Here is an 18,408-nt window from a genome sequence, read left to right as displayed (position 1 = left end):
AAAAGCACCCCTCTTAGGGGAGACAAACTAATTACAATAATGGTTCAAATTTCTAAAGCTTTACTGAGGTAAAATTTAAAGTGTTTTTTAAAAAATGTGTGTGTAAAAAATGTCCTAATTGTAGACCTGTTGTAGCCTTCGGACAGTGAGAGAGAGATACTGGCGTCAGAGAGGGAAAATGTTTGTGTCTTTCATGACGTTGAAAAAAACGGTTGAATTTTGAAGCTAGCATCTCACCTGTGTTGACATTTTCAAGAGGTCAGTACTAATGGCTTACTCCTGTGAGACAGATTCTAATTTGTAATAGAGAGACACAAAGACACAGGGAGAAAGGCAGTAGTTTCTTTACTCACTCTAATTTGATTTCCTCTTAAAAATTTAATTATGGAAGAAAACAAAGGATCTTTGAGGGAAATAGAGAGGAGGGTAGGGTAGGAGGAAAATTGATTGAGGGTGAAGAACTAGAGGGGAGTGGGTGAGAGAAACTGCAACACAAAGACAGTAGCGACAAGTAAGAGAGGGACCATATTGTCCAACTACTGTGTACAACATCATGGGAGATCAGCTGATATATTAAAAATATTCTGCCTGTGCGCACTTGGTATCAACCTGCCCATTATAAATTCCTATGTCCACATTTGTAATAGAAATTACCTACTGTCATGCTGTAATTACACCTTCCAGCCAGTGGAGGCACTGCAGCATCATCACTGGTGGGAAGGTGTAATTACAGTGTAACAAGTTTACAAAGGCAGTTTCCATTATAAATGCAGATATAGGAATTTATAATGGAAATGTAAAAATAAGGACAATATATGGTGACTAAATTACATCTGAATGCCAAGTCCAATTATCCTCTACTCTCTAATCCCAGTATATCTGAGGACTACACTTGATCTTAACTCTTGTGAGAATGCCACAGGAGATTGACTCATAGAATAATCCTAAATGGATTCCTGGAGAAGGTGTGATGGGCTGAATGATTGTTTCTTACTCTGGACTTTGTTTATTTTTATCAAGTTGAGCTATATATGGGCTCACTGAGCTATGTTTGGTACTAAACTAGATTGTTCCCTTACCTGTAATGCACAATGTGACCATTCTTTGGGATTCTATGAGAAGAAAAATCAGTTCTGGGGCCTCAACTATTTACAATATATATCAATGACTTGGATGAAGGAACAGACTGTCTTGTGGCCAAATTTGCTGATGAGACAAAGATAGGTGGAAAAGCAAGTTGTGAGGAGGGCACAAAGTGTCTGCAAAAGGATATTGACAGGTTAAGTGAATGGGCAAAAAATTGGCAGATGGAATATAATGTGGGAAAATGTGAAGTCATCCACTTTGGGAGGAAAAATAAAAAAGCAAAATATTATTTGAATGGAGAAATACTACAAAATGCTGCGGTACAGAGAGATCTGGGTGTCCTCGTACATGAAACACAAAAAGTCAACATACAGGTAATCCGGAAGGCAAATGGAATATTGGCCTTTATTTCTAGGGGGATGGAGTATAAAAGCAGGAAAGTCATGCTACAACTGTACATGGTGCTGGTGAGACCACACGTGGTATACGGCGTACAGTTCTGGTGTCCTTATTTAAGGAAGGACCTCCTTGCATTGGAGGCAGTTCAGAGAAGGTTCACTAGGTTGATTCCGGGTATAGAAGGGTTGTCTTATGAGGAAAGATTGAACAAGTTGGGTCTATACTCATTGGAGTTTAGAAGAATGAGAGGAGATCTTATTGAAACATATAAGATTCTGAGGGGACTCGATAGGATAGATGCTGAGAGGATGTTACCCCTCGTGGGGGAATCTAAAACTAGGGGGCATAGTCTAAGAATAAGAGGTCGCTCGTTTAAGATGGAAATGAGGAGGAATTTCTTCCAGAGGGCTGTGAATCTTTGGAATTCTTTATCCCAAAAAGCTGTGGAGGCTGAGTCATTGAATACAGCTAGACAAATTTTTGATCAGCAAGGGAGTCAAAGGATATGGGGAAAGGGCAGGAAAGTGGAGTTGAGGTAAAAATCAGATCAGCCATGATCTCATTGAATGGCGGAGCAGGCTCGAAGGGCCAAATGGCCGCCTACTGCTCCCATCTCTTATGGTCTTATAAGAAAAACCCGACAATCAAAATGATTGACAGATGGTTTTTAAATCTATAATGAGAAAAATAGGTTTTCTATTTGCCAAATCACATGGTGCAAAATCAGATCACATGGTCACCGATATTGCAGTCCTGCCAATTTTTAAAAAACAGTTTGAAGAAAAGCATCAAGTTTCTATACAATTGCCCATAATAACATTTTTAGAGTGTATTCCAAGGGAGCAATGCATCTCTGGGTTGAAATGATGATTCGGTCACTTTCAAAGAAAGGTCATTATTCATCCATTAGACACATTGAAGTAACAGGTTATAACATAAAACTCATGAATCACAATAATAAAAATAGAACAGAACAACTGATTCTAGCTTCAGAGCATAGTGTGCAATTTGATTAATGGAGATCCAGAATTTTCCAGTTTTCAAATCGGTACTGTAATCTTGAAAAATAGCTTTCTTTGATAGATTTAGGGAACTACAATGGCATAACATGTAAAAGTGGCATGCCATGGAATAGTGGGACTTGAGTTACTTGATTTGCACAATTCTTTTCACAACACCTACCCAGAGTTTCCTATTTCAGCCATGTTGATGCAAAAGGAGGCTAGCTAAGTCGCGTGAGCAGATTTCATGGACTTCAAACCGGTGTTAACAACCTGCAGGTTTTGAAGTAGTTTTCTAATCAGTATTTGAGAAATTCTTCTTAGTGACATTTTAGTAGGCAACATGGTATTGGCAGCACGAATAGCCAATAAATCTTGATTACCGAGGCTCTAAACCAGAGTCCCATGTCCTTGAAGGACTAAATATTCACTCTCACTGTGCTCCATGTGCTATATGTGAGGATCTGTTAGAAACAAATTGCTGTCAAACCTTTAATACAACCCAACCCTTGGACACCATATATTTGCATACATTAATATATTCTAGTACATCAGCTTTCAATGCTGTAATGAAAGCAGCTAACCTATTTGACTGTGTGTTTACTTGTTCTCTACATATGTTTGAACAACAACACATGGACTGGGGAATAATTCAATTAGTTTTTGGTTGTAAAGTTGTTTATACAGATGTTAACTGTTTTTAAATAAATAATAACAGCAATCCTTTTTTAAGGGGAAAAAACAGTTTTTTATGAATTGAAGATCAGAGATGTATGATGTTTTTGAGGTACCAGGTTTAAAACCCTTAGACTAGCAGCAGATCCAGGGAAATCCCAATCTCCATGGTATAATGTTAATGTTTAAATCTTTTTAGTTCACGCAAGATAGCATTGAAACAATCACTAATATTACAGTAATAAAGTTACTCAAATGTCAAAGGAGTAACTTTACTGGTTTTATAATCCTGTCCTTTTTCAAAAAAACTGTCCCGTAATTTTTTTAAACTCTGCTGTTCACACTGACTCCCCCTTTATCCCCATTACTCTCCAACTTTTATTTATTTCATTTTAATTTAATATTTTTGTACCGTAATCTGTTTCCATTTCCCCTTTTAAAATTAGCTTTTTAAAATACTTTTCTTAATTTGTTCTTCCTTCTGGTTTCCATTGTTCATTTTGGAAGTGGGAGCGACTTGCAGAATATTAGGTTTTGCCTGGCCTAAAAACTGGAAACAACAACTTTCTTCAGATAATCAAAATCCCAAAGACTAAACATTGATACAGATGCGACCAGGTCAAACAATTAGTCTTCTCAATCGAGGACTTCCCAATATCACTTTTCTACAATGTGTTGGCATAATTTGCTCCCAGGTTGGATGCACAGTATGGCTTCAGCCTTCTGCTATTGACACTAATGTGACATTTTTATTTCCTATCCTAGTGGCCTATTTCCTAAAAATTATCACTTTGCCACGAATTAATTTTCATGTAGTGGAAAAATTAGCAAATTTAAACTATGGAATTATGATTAATTGAAAATGTTGCTGTCCGATGGTTTCTTAATGAAATGGACTCTTAAATGCATGTTTTTATGAATGCACCATCATAATCTACAAGCACTTTCCTACAGTTTTCGTCCATCTATTAACATCTATTTTATGGAACTGAGTTAATGGTAAATGATGGTAATCAACATTGCCATTGTATGTTTGCCTTGTGGTGAAATGATGCACATTTTCTCTTTAATTGTTTCATTCTGTGCTCATTCCGAGATCTTCATTGTTTTACAGACCCCACTGCAATATGCAAAATGCGTGGCTCCTAAAAACTATTCAATGAGGTAGCAATGTACAGAGCACCCTGATATTTGTATAGACAAGGAGAAACATATCCCACAGGTAACGAATGGTTAGTGTCACCGATTGAAAATGACAAGGTCTGTTTAAAGACTTGATGCATTTTGCAGCTTCTTGCTAGTTTGTATGATACATTGGGAAATATTTTATATCTCCCTCTTTATTGCTTTTTTTTTGCCCTATCTACTATCATCCCATAATCATGTTTAATCACTCACTATTTATCGCTGTTGTGTGATTGTGCTATTTACTACTTCCATCACTATTACCTAATCTACTTGTCAATATCAATCTGTGCTCACTATCCTACCAGGAGTTGGCTGATTGAGCATTACCAACTGAAAGATTGATTCAAACAGAAAAGTAGTGAGATTTGGGTTCACATACAGCACAATTTGAAATTTCTGTAACTTTGGTTATTGATTCAGTACCAAAATTTCCTGGTCACTCATCTGAAAATTGACTGCATACTTGGTTTAAAAACATTGTAATCCAAAATCTGACTTTCCAGTAGCTGAACTGGATTCAATACTATTCTTCAGCAAACAGTAATTAATTCTTTCCACACCGGTGACTCAAATTTCCTATTTTAGTTGGTGAGTGAAGTTTTCTACGCATCCAAAAAGAATGCATGCTTGAATGTCAAGATTCAGAATATTGTTTGTTATACACAGTTGTAAGTTTAGGTGGTAGATTGCTGTAAATCTTTTCGTTTTGCATGATTGAGTTGGGAAAGTTGCATGATAGGAATGCACGTTACAAGTGTTCGCCGTTCCTTCATCGTCTCTGGGTCAAAATCCTGGAACTCCCTACCTAACACATGGACTGCAGCGGTTCAAGAAGGCGGCTCACCACTTTCTCTCGGGCAATTAGGGATGGGCAATAAATGCTGGCGTTGCCAGCGACGCCCACATCCCATGAACAAATTTTTTAAAAAAATGTTGTAACTTTCTGTAATTTATATGCATTATTGTTTTCGGGAAAAGATTTTGACTTTTGAAGATCAGTAAACACCTCAATATTAGTTGTTGACTCTTCATTAAAATACTGATGTGCAGTTTGGATCAAAATCAATTACTTTTGCAGTTTATGACACAATTCGTGACACGTGCTGCAAATGGCCACTAAGCAGTAAAATCTGTCATTTGCTGCAAAAATAGATGCAGCTTTGTGTGTTTCCAAAATATGTATTTCACATGGGTTAGCACAGTGACTCGGCAAAATGGGTCTCTAATGGATTATGACTTAGAGGCAGTAAGTAACTATCTACATAATCCCTTATGTCAAACCATTTTAGAAAGTGCACATTGATTAGATAATTTTAAAGACTCTTACACCAGTATATTGTATTATAATTATATGTGCAGGACAAAATGCTGATTAAAAGATTTTTCAAGCTGTGTTTTATTTTCCCCACATGATTTGACTATACCTTCTATGCTTCTGAAGGGTGTTAGTGGAAGAATTGTGCTGTTTAGGGAATAGTGGGATGTGGGTTTCAGGCTCCAAGCTTCCACATATCGAGTATGTGATCCTGAGAGGATGCAGAGCAGAGACCAGCTGCTTCACTCCCAAGAGGGGGGAAGAAACATTGGCAATAGAAGCTTGCGTACCTTCTAGTATCCTGTGTCAGAACTACATTGGAAGATGCCCTAAAGAAAATTTTCTACCAGCCCACACAGTCAGTGGTGGAGTCTAGCCCAAGGAGACACAAAAAGAAAGGAAAAATAATAAACTCATCAAGCCAGACAACTCCACCGCCTCCCAAAAAAAAAGTTGTCCACAAGGGGAGAAAATTCAGTCTTTTCTTTGTCTCTAAAGCAGACCTTGTCAATAAACATAGGATGCATTTCTGCACTCCAGTGACAACTATTTTGTTTTTGTTGCATCTATTTTCATTCCTGAAATGCAGATTCTTCCACAAAATACCAAAGCAGAGCTATTTTGGATTCAAGGGATACAATTATACAAAATAATGGCCTAAATAGTAGAGTAAAAGTAGGCATTTGCCACAACAAATAAGTGCAGCATTATGCCTTACTAAAATAAAATTTCCCGTGGTGTAGCACAGTGGGTTTCCAGTTTGCTGTGCCATCGAGTGTTAGTGTGTTGTTTTGGCAGTGCCCATCATGTGTGGTTGCAAAGCATGGTCCAGTTGCTTGCTCCCCTACAAGAAGGGAAAAGTGTTAGGTGAGTCATTGGACTGTTCGTGCTCTCTTAACAGCTATTTGCTGAAAGAATCTGGTAGTTCAGCTGGGGAATGTTACAGGCAGGAAAAAAATTCCCTAGGAGGAAGAAACCTTTTCTGAGTTGAAAAATATGACCTGTGTGTTGATAAAAGCTTTGACTTGAAGCAAAGATCAAAGTTGAGCAAATATGTACTTAACTGTGTGTATTTATAATTCTGGGATCAGCAGGATGGAGGAACAGGAGTAGCCCCTTGAGCGTGTTCCACCATCCAATTAGAGCATAGCTGATCGGCACCTCAACTCCATTTGCTTGCCTTTGAACCATATCCCGCGACACCTTACCTAATAAAAAAAAATCTGTTGATCTCAGTCTTGAAAATTTCAATCGTCCCAGCATCCACAGCCTTTCAGGGGAGAGAATTCCCCCTCAAATTTCCACCACCTTTGTGTGAAAAAGTGCTTCCTGACTTCATCCCTGAATGGCCTAGCTCTAATTTTGAGATTGTCACCCCTTGTTCTGGATTCCCCACCAGAGGAAATAGTTTCCTGTATCTTATATCATTTTTAACACCTCAATTAGATCACCCCATAATCTTCTAAACTTGAGAACATGACAAGTTTAAGCAACGTGTCTCTTATTTTAATCCTTTGAACCCGGGTATCATTCTGGTGAAGCTGCGCTGTAGCCCCTCGAAGGGCAATATATCCTTCCTAAGGTGCGGTGTCCAAAACGGAACGCAGTACTCCAGATGGGGTCTGACTATGGCTCTGTACAATTGAAGCATAACATTCTCCCCTTTGCATTCCAGTCCCCTTGAGATAAAGGGCAACGTTCCATTAGCTTTTTTGATTACCTTTTGTACCTGTGCACTAGCTTTTGTGATTTTGTATACTTGGACACTCACAACTCCACAGTTTCTAATCTCTTACCATTAAGAAAATATTCTAATTTGTATTTCTTGGATCCAAACTGGATTACCTTCCACTTCCCCACTCCATCTTCCACAGTTTTGCCCACTCATTTAGTCGGTCTGTGTCCTTTTGTAACTTCCTGTTCCTATCTGCACAATTTACTGTACCTCCTAATTTAGTGTCATCTGCAAACTTGGATATACAACTCCCTATTCCTTCATCCAAGTTATTGATATATAATGGTGAAAAGCTGAGGCCCCAATACAGATCCCTGGAGAAAACCATAGAAACATTCCATCATTCAGAGTACATTCCCTTTATCCTTTCTCTCTGTCTCCTACCTTACAAGCAATTATCAATCCATGTCACAAGGTTAGCTCCAATTCCACGCACTCTCACTTTTGCTAATAATCTCTTGTGCTGAACTGTATCAAGTGCCTTCTGGAAGTCCAAATAGACAGCATCCATAGACACACCCCGTCCACCTTGTCAGACTGCTTGTCCGATATCGAGTCCTGGATGAGCCGCAATTTCCTCCAATTAAGCATCGGGAAGACCAAAGCCATTGTCTTCGGCCCCCGCCACAAACACCGTTCCCTCACCACCGATTTCATCCCCCTCCTTGGCTACTGTCTCAGGCTAAACCAGACTGTTCGCAACCTCGCTATCCTATTTGAGGCGGGGGCTGAGCTACCGATCGATTATCCTCTCCAAGACAAAGACTGCCTACTTGCATCTCTAACATCGCCCTTCTCCACCACTGCCTCAGCCCAGCTGCTACTGAAACCCTCATCTATGCTTTTGTTACCTGCAAACTCGATTATTCTAATACTCTCGTGGCTGGTCTCCTATCTTCCACCCTCCCATAAATTTGAGCTCATCCAAAACTCTGCTGCCCCTACCGTAACCTACTACTAGTCCCACTCACCCATCGCCACTGTGCTCTCTGACCTACATTGGTCCTGATCCACCAACACCCTGATTTTTAAAACTCACCCCCTCTTGTGCAAATCCCTCCATGGTCTCACTCCTCCTTTTCTGCATAACCTCCTCCAGGCCTACAATCCTCCAAGAACTCTCCATTCCTCCAACACAGGCCTCTTGTACACCTCCACTTCCTTCGCACCACCAGCGCTGGCCATGCCTTCAGCCGTCTAGGCCCTAAGCACTGGAATTCCCTTCCTAAACCCCTCTGCCTCTCCATCACCATTTCTTCCTTTTAAGATGCTCCTCAAAACCTTGGGGATTTGAGTCACCCATCCATCCATGGCTCCTTCTTTGGCTCCGTGTCAATCTTTGTCTGATTCCGCTCTTGTGAAGTGACTTGGGACATTTTACTAAGTTAAAGGCGCTATGTAAATGCAAGTTACTGTTGTTGGTGACCTTCTCACAAAAATTCAACTGGATTAGTCAGATATGACCCACCCTTCACAATTCTCTTTGATCAGCTCATACTTGTTCAAAAGCTCAGTCATTCTGTCCCTGATAGATTCCAGTAATTTCCACATTAGGTGCAACTAATTCTGATTGTCGTGACTTCATCACACTTTTTGAAACTTAAAATGCCTGATGTACATCAGTCCATTTTTTTTTGATGGGGTGTGGGCCAGGGAAATCACCCCACCCATTTAAAAAAAAATCAAAGTAACAGATTGGCGTACATTAATCGGCAATTAAAGCGAGATACTGAGTAGACTTCATCTCCTTTTCAAGAAATCATGAACTGTTTTGGGGACGTGAAATTCATGTCGCACGTATACACCACATCTGTCTTGACAACACACCGAGATATGTGATGCGGGTCTTCCTGTAGCAGACTGTATTGTAGATGATTGTTTTTAAAGGGACATTGTTTGGAAAGCTGCTATGGCAACAACTGCAGATGATTTGACCCTAATAAGGTCAGAATTGTTTGTGTAATCCTATTTTGCAGTGATAAGCAGGGAAGCCCTTGCACTCCTGCAGAGTAGGAAGTGACTTTGTATTCGTGCTTGTCATATCCTGAAAAACTTGGGCTTCTTGATGGTTTTTAAAAAATTTTCTTAACTAGCAGGATGTTTATCAGTTTTTCTCTGATCGTGTAGAAATGGATTTGTATAAAGGGAGGACCAGGTATAGCATGCAGTCTGTCTGTTGATTATCCATTCTGCCATTTTTCCCTTTCTCATTCATCCACAAGGATTTTCACAGGAGTTAGGAAAAGGTAAATGTTTCAGGCCTGGGAGTTGGAATCCAGAGTTGCCAACATTTAACTGGAGGAATTAACCATGGGAATTTCTACTGGAGTCAGGAGAACAATAGGAATTGGGGCTTCAGCGCAGGAGGCCAATGAAGTCAAACCTTTGGGTTGAACACCTGCAGAAGCCGGGGCTCCGTTTTGGGAGACTAGTGGGAGTCGGTGCCAGCATAATTTAACTGACTGAGTTACATATATCAATTTATGATTTTGAAACGAAAGGTCCACCTTGCAGTGCTGATGTTGGAAAGGAGTCTGCAGTTCTGTTCAGGTAGTCTTCAGCTGTGATGATCTGAGGAAAGGAGATACCCATTTGACTTCTTTAGCTCTGTCAAGTCAGGATTCAGTATTGCCACCATTTCTGAAAAAGGAAACTCAGTTTAAAATACAGTAACACCCTCCCTTCCCCCACTGTGAGACAAAATCTCTGGGCCTCAGGTTCTTATCTGTATGGTACTGATTTCATTGTGGATGACGAACATAAAGGAGACAAGACTTCAGTACATATCTGGGGACTCCTGATTATCTGTAGTTTCAGTTATCCATTGTGGCCGATCCTTTTCATTATGGCGAATGATCAAGGTTAAGTTGTTGAGAAATCTGCAGTTTGGACTCTTCTCCTGTAGATGTCTGGAGGATGTGTTTTCCCAACAAAGGTTAGCTTCATAGTCTCTCTAAATTTGTATCCAGCATTACCATGGCATCTGGGATTCGTTTTGGCCTGGTAAGGGTGCTACAGTTTGATTTTGAAATGAAAAATATTTTTCAGTTCTTATTTATATTTCTCAAAAAACAAATCACAAGAAGAACAAACTGTGGAGCACATGGAAACTATCTTGATTTATAATGTGCTCTATGAAAGCAATCAATTCAGAGCTTGTATTTTTGGATGTGGTGCAGCAGTGCCACTGCAATCCCCAAAGGGTTAAGGTATTCTAATTTTTTCCACATGCAATTTAAACATCAGCAGTGAAGAAGTAGCAAGTTTACAGTATGCTACGTACAGTCTCTCGTCAGGGGCTGGAACTGAGCACCGTGTGCTGTTGCCATTAAATTTAATGCTACAACAAAATCCTTCCATCGAATAGCAATAGCCGTTTGGCAAATGTAGAATCAGTATGGTACAGTAGTAAAACTAATTGAGTATGAAATAAGTATAATTTAATGGGTTGCTGATGGTAGTTGATTTGATTTTGTCACACTCCGTCCGCAGCATCTTCGGCAGAAATAGAAGTGCAAGAAGAGGCAGCAATCTAAACAAGTACATTAGAAAGAGGAGTTTCATTTGGATTCTCTATTAATGAGTGAAGTCTGAAAATATTGAGACTTCAATCAGAATAATGGTATTCTGGAGAGCCTTATTGGGAAGTGGGCAATCTTAGCTCAGGGTCTGGATTTGCTGTACAAATAATATTCTACATGTAAGCAGGCAGAGAAATGGGTAACATGCTAACTTATCAAGATTTCACTCTTGGCTCTCTCTTATTCCTCGGCTATGCACTGCCCCTCCATAGGCATGGGATCAGCTCCCATATGTAAGCTGATGACGTCCAGTTCTACCTCTTTTTTCCTCCCCTCCCACTACCACCCTGACTGTTCATTCAACATCTAGTTGTGGATGAAACAGAACATTCTCCAACTTAACATTGGCAAGGTTGCAGCCATCCTTTTTGGATCCTGCCAAAAACTCCACACTCTAGCCCTCAATTCCAGCTCTTCTCCTAGTTGCTTGTGGAGGTTGAACCCAGCAGGACAGTGCACAGTCGTGATGTCCTGTTTGATCCAGACCCTGAGCTAAGCTTCAACACTCTATTCCAACCAACATCAAGAATGCCTATTTCCACCTCTCCAACATTGCTTGTCTCTACCCGTAGCTAACTCCCACTCGCCACTGAACCCCTTATTTTTGCTGCCTTCACCTCCAAGCTCAACTTCTCCAACACTCCTCCAACCTCCTGAGCTTCACCCTATATAAACTCCAGTGTCTGCATCCTATATCATAATTCTTGCTCACCTCTCATCCCTGTCCTCAATGAGTTCCACCCCCAACATATGGAATTTTAAATCTTAATCCTCATTTACAAATATCGCTATGGCCTCATCCCACCCTTTGTAATCTCCTCCAGCTCTACATCCTAGCCCAAACCTCTGATCTTCCAACTCAGGCTTTGTGTACATTTCCCACCTCACCATCAGTGAAAGAGCTTTCTGCCATCTTGTACTACAAACTGGAACTCTGTCCCTAAATCCCTCTGTCGCCTGCCCCAAGTTCAGAAGTCCCTTCAATCTCTAGTTAACCCTTCCTTTTGTCACCTCCCCTAATTGTGGTATTGGTGGTGTTGGTCAATATTGGTGTCTCTTCTTTGACGTACCTTGGAATGTTTACTATGATAAATGTGCTATATAAATGCTTGTTACTGTGTCAGTAAATGATACGTGACATTTAGCATATCAAGATTTATAAAGAAAAACTTGTGTTTATATAGCACTTTTCATGTCCTCAGGCTGTCCCAAAGTGCTCTACAACCAATAAATTACTACTGTTATGTAGGCAAATTCAGCAGCCAATTTGCATATAGCAAGGTCTCACAAACAGTGTTGAGTTGAATGACCAGATAATCTGCTTTTGATTAGGTTTTCAGATAAATGTTGGCCAGGACATCAGGAGAATTCCCTTGCTCCTCTTTGAATAGTGCCGTGGAACCTTCTGTTTCTTAGTATTTGAATTCTTTATTCTCTGCATTATTTGCCCCTCTGGCTGTACTGATTTTCAAAGTAGCAGCTAGCTTGACCAATTTCAGCGTCAGCGTGCATTAGCAGGCAGTCCAAGATGTGACTGCTTGCTACTACAAAGCCCTCTATAGAGTTAGTCTGCTTAAGAACTTGCCCACTGGGGAGTACTGTCTCAAATGTCAATCAAGACTTGGAATTTGGGATGCCAATAGGGGTGTTCGTTATAGTTATTGGACTAGGTATAGTTGGACTGCCCAGGGAATTGATTTGACATGTGCTTCAGAAGTCTCAGTGGTCCTTCAAATCTTAAGGTTCAGCAACATCACAGATCAACGGTAGGTTTGGTGAGATTGCAGTGATTTTCAAAGTGTGCTGCCCTGCCTGCATGTGCAGAGCCAGCAGTACTTGTTAAGGCCACACTGATCTACATCGGCAGCTATACACACAACAACCTAGAAACTAGCAAAAGCTGACCACCTGCTTAAAAAAGCTGCACAGCCCTCGAAAAGCTGACGACTCCCAAGTGGCCCTGAGTAGAAGTCAGTGAATGAAAGTGCAGTGGAATGCAGGCTTTAACATAACGTTCCTTTCCTTGTATTGGTGGAAAAATAAAACTACTTGAAACTTTGGTGCGAGATCAAGGTTTATTTTCAAGGAGCGTTTTTTAGTTACACTTTTCCCTGCTTCCACCTTCCCACCCCCCCCCCCCCCCCCCCCCAACTTCAATTTTGTTTTTGGTATTTTATTTGATGTCTTTTGCCTTTTCCAGCATTTTGGATTCTACTGTAAACATGGACATTACATTTTTTGAAAATCAGAAAAGGAAAGAATTTCTTCTCAATTTAATTGAAAACTACTCTTTTCCGTTTGGGGATTCATTATTTTTCTTAAAATTTCTTTCACCCAGTAGTTATTTGTGCGCAAATTGGACAGCAACTTCCGGCAAGTACACATGCACAGTTAAACGTGAAAATCTGGAAGTTGCTGTCCGAAATACTCGCTGAGCTGTGCGAGAATGGCATCTCACTGTCTGACTCACCATTCAAATGTACTGAACGGCGTGAAACTCCTGTACTTACCTCATACATACCGACTAAATTTGCCAAATAAAGTTAGGGCTTGTCCATTCCAGTCTAAGTACCCTTTTAATGGCGTGGTAAGCCTTAATTACTGCCAAACAACCCCTCTGGCACTGAAAATTAGCATTTACAAGTGTGGAGTCTCATTCCTTGAGCCTTTAATTATTGCTGGCGATTTAAAAAAAATTAAGTAACACTTTACTTTTTCTTTCTGCCGCTTTTATCTCTCTTAATCCAATCTTTCTTTCCCTCTCTTTATTTTGCTTACTGTACCTGATTTGACATTGAATTCACTATTCTAACTTGCACTTCCTGGTTTAGACTCTGCTGCTCATTAATGATTCTTCAATCTGATTGGTTAAGGAGATACACAGCTGCTTGCCCTCTTCATACAGGTCCCAGGTGCCCTGTTTGGCTGACAGCAACTTGCCGTGCAAAACCCCATAGAAAGTCTATGGATAAGTGCAAGCCATTCATTCGTTGCTCACAGCAAAATCTGGCCCAATATGTTACTGGCGGAAAGATGTTCTAGTCAATTTCTTTTTTTTAGAAAAGATTGCATAGTAGTATGTAGAGGATTTGAGCCATAGTCAGCACTGAAAGCAGCACATTTCGAATTGTATGTTCTCCTTTGAAATGCTGCCCCTCCCTGCGTTACTGGTGCGTTTCTAAAGGTGTTCGGGGCGTGATTCCCTGGAAAATTACAGTAAATATGATGTCCTCTGGTTGATTGTGAACTTTTGTCATTACGTTGCGCTTTGGTAGATTTTTGAAAAATAAGTAACGTTTGGATTCCTACCCCGTTCTTGGGCTCCCCCACCTTAACTCTAGCGCCTCCCTTGGACTTTCTAACCCTGCTGCTTCTTTCCCCCCATGCCTCTCCATCACCCCCCCCCCCCCCCCCCACAGGAGTCACTCTCAGGCTTTCCTTTCCTCCACTTCTTTTTCTTTTGCCTCTCCCCCCAGATATTTCTCTCTTCCCTCCTCTCACCCCATCAAGTATGCTTCCTATAATTGGGTACCCGGAATCAGACACAATACTCCAACTGTGGCCTAACCAACATTACTTGCTTTCATACACAATATGGGATTGAAGAATACTCCAAACCTCACTTATCTCTTTATTGCTCTTTCAACCTGCAGTCTCACCTTCAAAAATCTACAAACTGCTACCTACATCCCTCTGTTCCTGCACACTCTCAAGTTTGGGTATCCTTCCTTTTCACTATTTTCCTCTGAAAATGCACTACTTCACATTTCAGTGCATGGAACTGCATCTGACCCCTCTCTGCCTACTCTGCTAACTGTCTGTGCCCTTCTGCAGTCTTCTGCACAGTTTGCCATGCCCCCTAATGTATTAACAAACTTTGAGATCACTCCTTCTGTCCAAATTATTTATATAAAATGGGAAACAAAAGAGGCCTGAGCACAGATACCTGGGGCACACCACTATCCACATTCCGTCAATCTGAAAAACATTTATTAACCTCTACCCTTTACTTCCTGTCCTCCAGGTCTATCTTCTATCTGTGCAGGTACATTTTCTTTAATATCATGTGCCTTAATTTTCATGACTGGTCTCACATGGCACCTTATCAAAAGCATGGGCATCAAATCGTGAAACGTTCTTGGTTTCTGTAACCAGGATTTGGCTCTTTACCTTTCGCAGGGTAAAGCTCTCCAAAATAAAGGGAGAGGAATTTTTATAGCAACTATGTGTAGCAAAATCATAAACTTGTTCTTTTTGGATGTGTTTACAATTTTCTTTCCCCCATTGTATCTCAGCCACATTGTCAGAAGAGCACCCCTTACTGCATTAGTGGAATTTTTATTTACTTGCTGCACAAATCATCCTGTGGTCTCTGAGTGAGATTGTCAGTTGGTGCAAAATTAGAGACAGTTTTACATGTGGGCCTATGATCACGAAGGACTGGATTGTAATTTTATGGTAATTGAGTGAAAAACACACATACCTTTTTAAAAAAAAAACTACTTTCTAAAAGCTCAATGTTTGTCTCTTTGCACTTTCATGAAATAGTTTATTAATATATAGTGATTTATTACCAGGTGTGCACTGATGTATGTATAAATGTAACTATTTTGCACCGTAAAATTTTTATGTGAAGAAAACAGTCTTTGAAAGTTTGTTGAGAGCAGCAAAAACCAGGTTCATCAGGTTTGGATTTTTTTGGAGAAAACTTCTGTCATTTAAACATTGAGCCATGAGAAATTGTTTATTAGATTAGTAGAACTTGGCATCCATTAATTTCTAATCTGTTTTTATTTTAGTTCCCAGAATGTGGCTTTTTTGGAATGTATGACAAGATCTTACTCTTTCGCCATGACCTCAATTCTGAGAACATCCTACAGAGGCTGATATCAGCGGAAGAAATTCACGAAGGAGACTTGATTGAGGTTGTTCTTTCTGGTAGGTAGTCACGCTAACTTGATCATTCACCATAGAGATGAAAGTTAGGCTTCAAGTTGCCATATTCTTTTAATTGCGCACAAGATTTGAGCAACCTGGCATTTGTACAGGAAGTTAAAATTATTATTGTCACTAATTATTTGGATGAAGCAGGGTTCTACCTTAAGGGGACCTCTACTCTAAGGAGCCACTTATATTCTGGCTATTGTTATACTCTTTCTTCGAATTTAATAAAAGTGGGTCTTTTTATGATGGGCTTTGGTGCTGTAATAAGTAATCACATAACTGTAGGAGTAACTGAGGATGTGCAATTATGCTTGTGATTCATCAATGTAAACCAAGTTGATTTATGCTGCACTTTTTATTTTAAAAGACAGTTGCCATTTTTAAAATTATTTTTTGTTAATTGTATGCCCTGTTGAGTAGTTAGATTGGATTGTCTTAGCTTGCCTCTCTCATGACTGATTTTAACAATAATGGCTGTTCCAGTAGTGTCCAGATTAAACCATTTCTGGAATGAATGCAGAAGTAATTGTAAAGGCACATAACGAGTACTTGAAGCTCACGACTAGTGTTTACAATTGAGATATTAAAAAAAAAATCATGTTGGCTTAAAGGAACACTGTTTTGGCAACCCTCTTTATTGGAGAGGAAGAGGAGCTATGTGCCCTTCTCACTACAGCAATATTGCACGCAAGTGGCTGATGTACTTCAGCTGGATTTCAGCAATCAAGGCATGTGTTGAAAAAAAAAGTTTGCAGGAACAGAACTTTGTGAAAACAGTGTCTCTTCAAAATGCACATAGCACATAAAAACTCACAGCACACTTTCCAATCATTCATAATTGCAGTTTCTAACGTGTAGACAGTAAATGTCCCTGTAGAGATCTATTATGTATGCATTTTAATCAAACTTCCCTGTCTACATTTGGTTATTAATGCTATTAATAGCTTAAAGTACTTTTGCTGTAGATTGTTTTAAGAAAGTTAAGTGCAATAGCCTTTTTTTCCACTTTCCTGTGCCTTTATGAATCCTTGTTTTTATCCCCCTCCTTGCCAAACTGTAGCTATTTGTTCATGTGAATACATCTTGCTTTGTCTGAGTGAGAATTTGGACCATATGCCGGTATTGCTTTCACTGCTTTCCTTACTGAAATTAGCTACCAGTGCAGTCTAGCCAAGTACCAGTCAAGTGTATTTGAGTTGAAAAATTACTTTCTTTTGACCGGATGTCAGGTAGAGCTATGAAATAGACCTCGGGGGTAGAAGCTCAGATGTGAAGGACCAATGTTTTTCCAGTGTTCTAAGTAATCATTTAAAACTAGTAACACTCTTAGGGAGGAGAAGGAGGGAGGAAAGAGGATGGCTGTTATGTGTGCTTTTTCCCACCTAATACAGTAACGTGTTACAGCTGAGTCCTCTCAAGGATGTTGACCCCCAACTTAACTAACTAATGCTTACTGGCTGACAAGTCACACATAGTGGCTACAGGAGTGTGTAACAGGCATCTTAATATACTCATGATTTCTTTCACTTTAAAAGGGGGGAGTTGCCAAGATAAGCTCTGATGCACTTTCCTATGTTTGCATGCAGACGATGGTTCTATCATGTGATTATTAACATGAAAGACTTCACACCTTCAAATGTGTTTAGAGCTACAGATTTATTACATTTATCTCTGTGTTTATCAAATACTGAGGGGGTGGGGTGGGGCAGAGGGAACTAAACTGCTTTTTACAACGGGTGTACAGTATTAGATGCAGTGCAGATGGGTTGAGTGGCTAACATTGTGGTTCTACAGCAGGCTTTTGGGGCAGGCTGTTCAAGACTAAAAGCCTGCCAGAAAGCACCCTAATATGGTGCCGCCCATCCCTTTTTAAAAACAAAAAAGGTGTTTTTGTGTGGTTGCAACTCATTAACTTACCAGAATATATAATTGATGCACAGTGTTAATATTTACTAATGGAATCTGCCTAAGCTCATATCTCCAATCAACTTAAGATACCACGGTCTTTTCAACACAGTTTTGTCTTGGCAAAGATCTAGGGCTCGAATTTAGCAGGCCTGCGGGTTCCCAGCGGGTGGTCCTCCGGGAGCGTCGAAAACGCGGACGGCGAAATTAGTGGGTTGCCCACGCGATCGTAGCAGGCAACACACTAATAGGAATCAATTACCTGCTCCTCCGGGGTCCACGGCGCTGGCCTGCGCGTCGGTCGGGCTGCGCATGCGCAGTACGATCTGTCAGCTGGAGGCTCTCTAGTTAAAGGGGCAGTCCTCCACTGACAGATGCTGCAACCAATGGGACAAATTGCAGCATGGAGCAGCCCAGGGGGAAGGCTGCTCCCAGTTTAATGATGCCTCACCCCAGCTATCATCAGATGGGGTGAGGAGGAGGGGGAGGACACAGATCTTCCCCCCGGCGGGCGGGAGGAAGCGGCCTGCCTCTGCCACCAAGAAGGCCTGGCTCGAGGTGGCAGAGGGGGTCACCTGC

The 18,408-nt window shown here is 40.5% G+C and overlaps 1 protein-coding gene across 1 annotated transcript in view; it reads left to right on the top strand.

Annotated features, from left to right (window-relative positions):
• The window catches only part of LOC137324433 (serine/threonine-protein kinase D3), a 296,452-nt gene that overhangs the window by 124,718 nt on the left and 153,326 nt on the right, over window positions 1-18,408 (top strand). Inside the window, exon 3 of the mRNA XM_067988706.1 lies at window positions 15,780-15,918. Within this exon, the coding sequence (XP_067844807.1) occupies window positions 15,780-15,918 (139 nt within the window). The remainder of the gene's footprint in view (window positions 1-15,779; window positions 15,919-18,408) is intronic.

The sequence above is a fragment of the Heptranchias perlo genome, chromosome 8, assembly GCF_035084215.1.
Source record: "Heptranchias perlo isolate sHepPer1 chromosome 8, sHepPer1.hap1, whole genome shotgun sequence".
Classification (NCBI taxonomy): Eukaryota; Metazoa; Chordata; class Chondrichthyes; order Hexanchiformes; family Hexanchidae; genus Heptranchias; species Heptranchias perlo.
The sequence above is the reverse complement of the archived record's forward strand: the minus strand, read 5'-3'. Positions and strand labels throughout refer to the sequence as shown.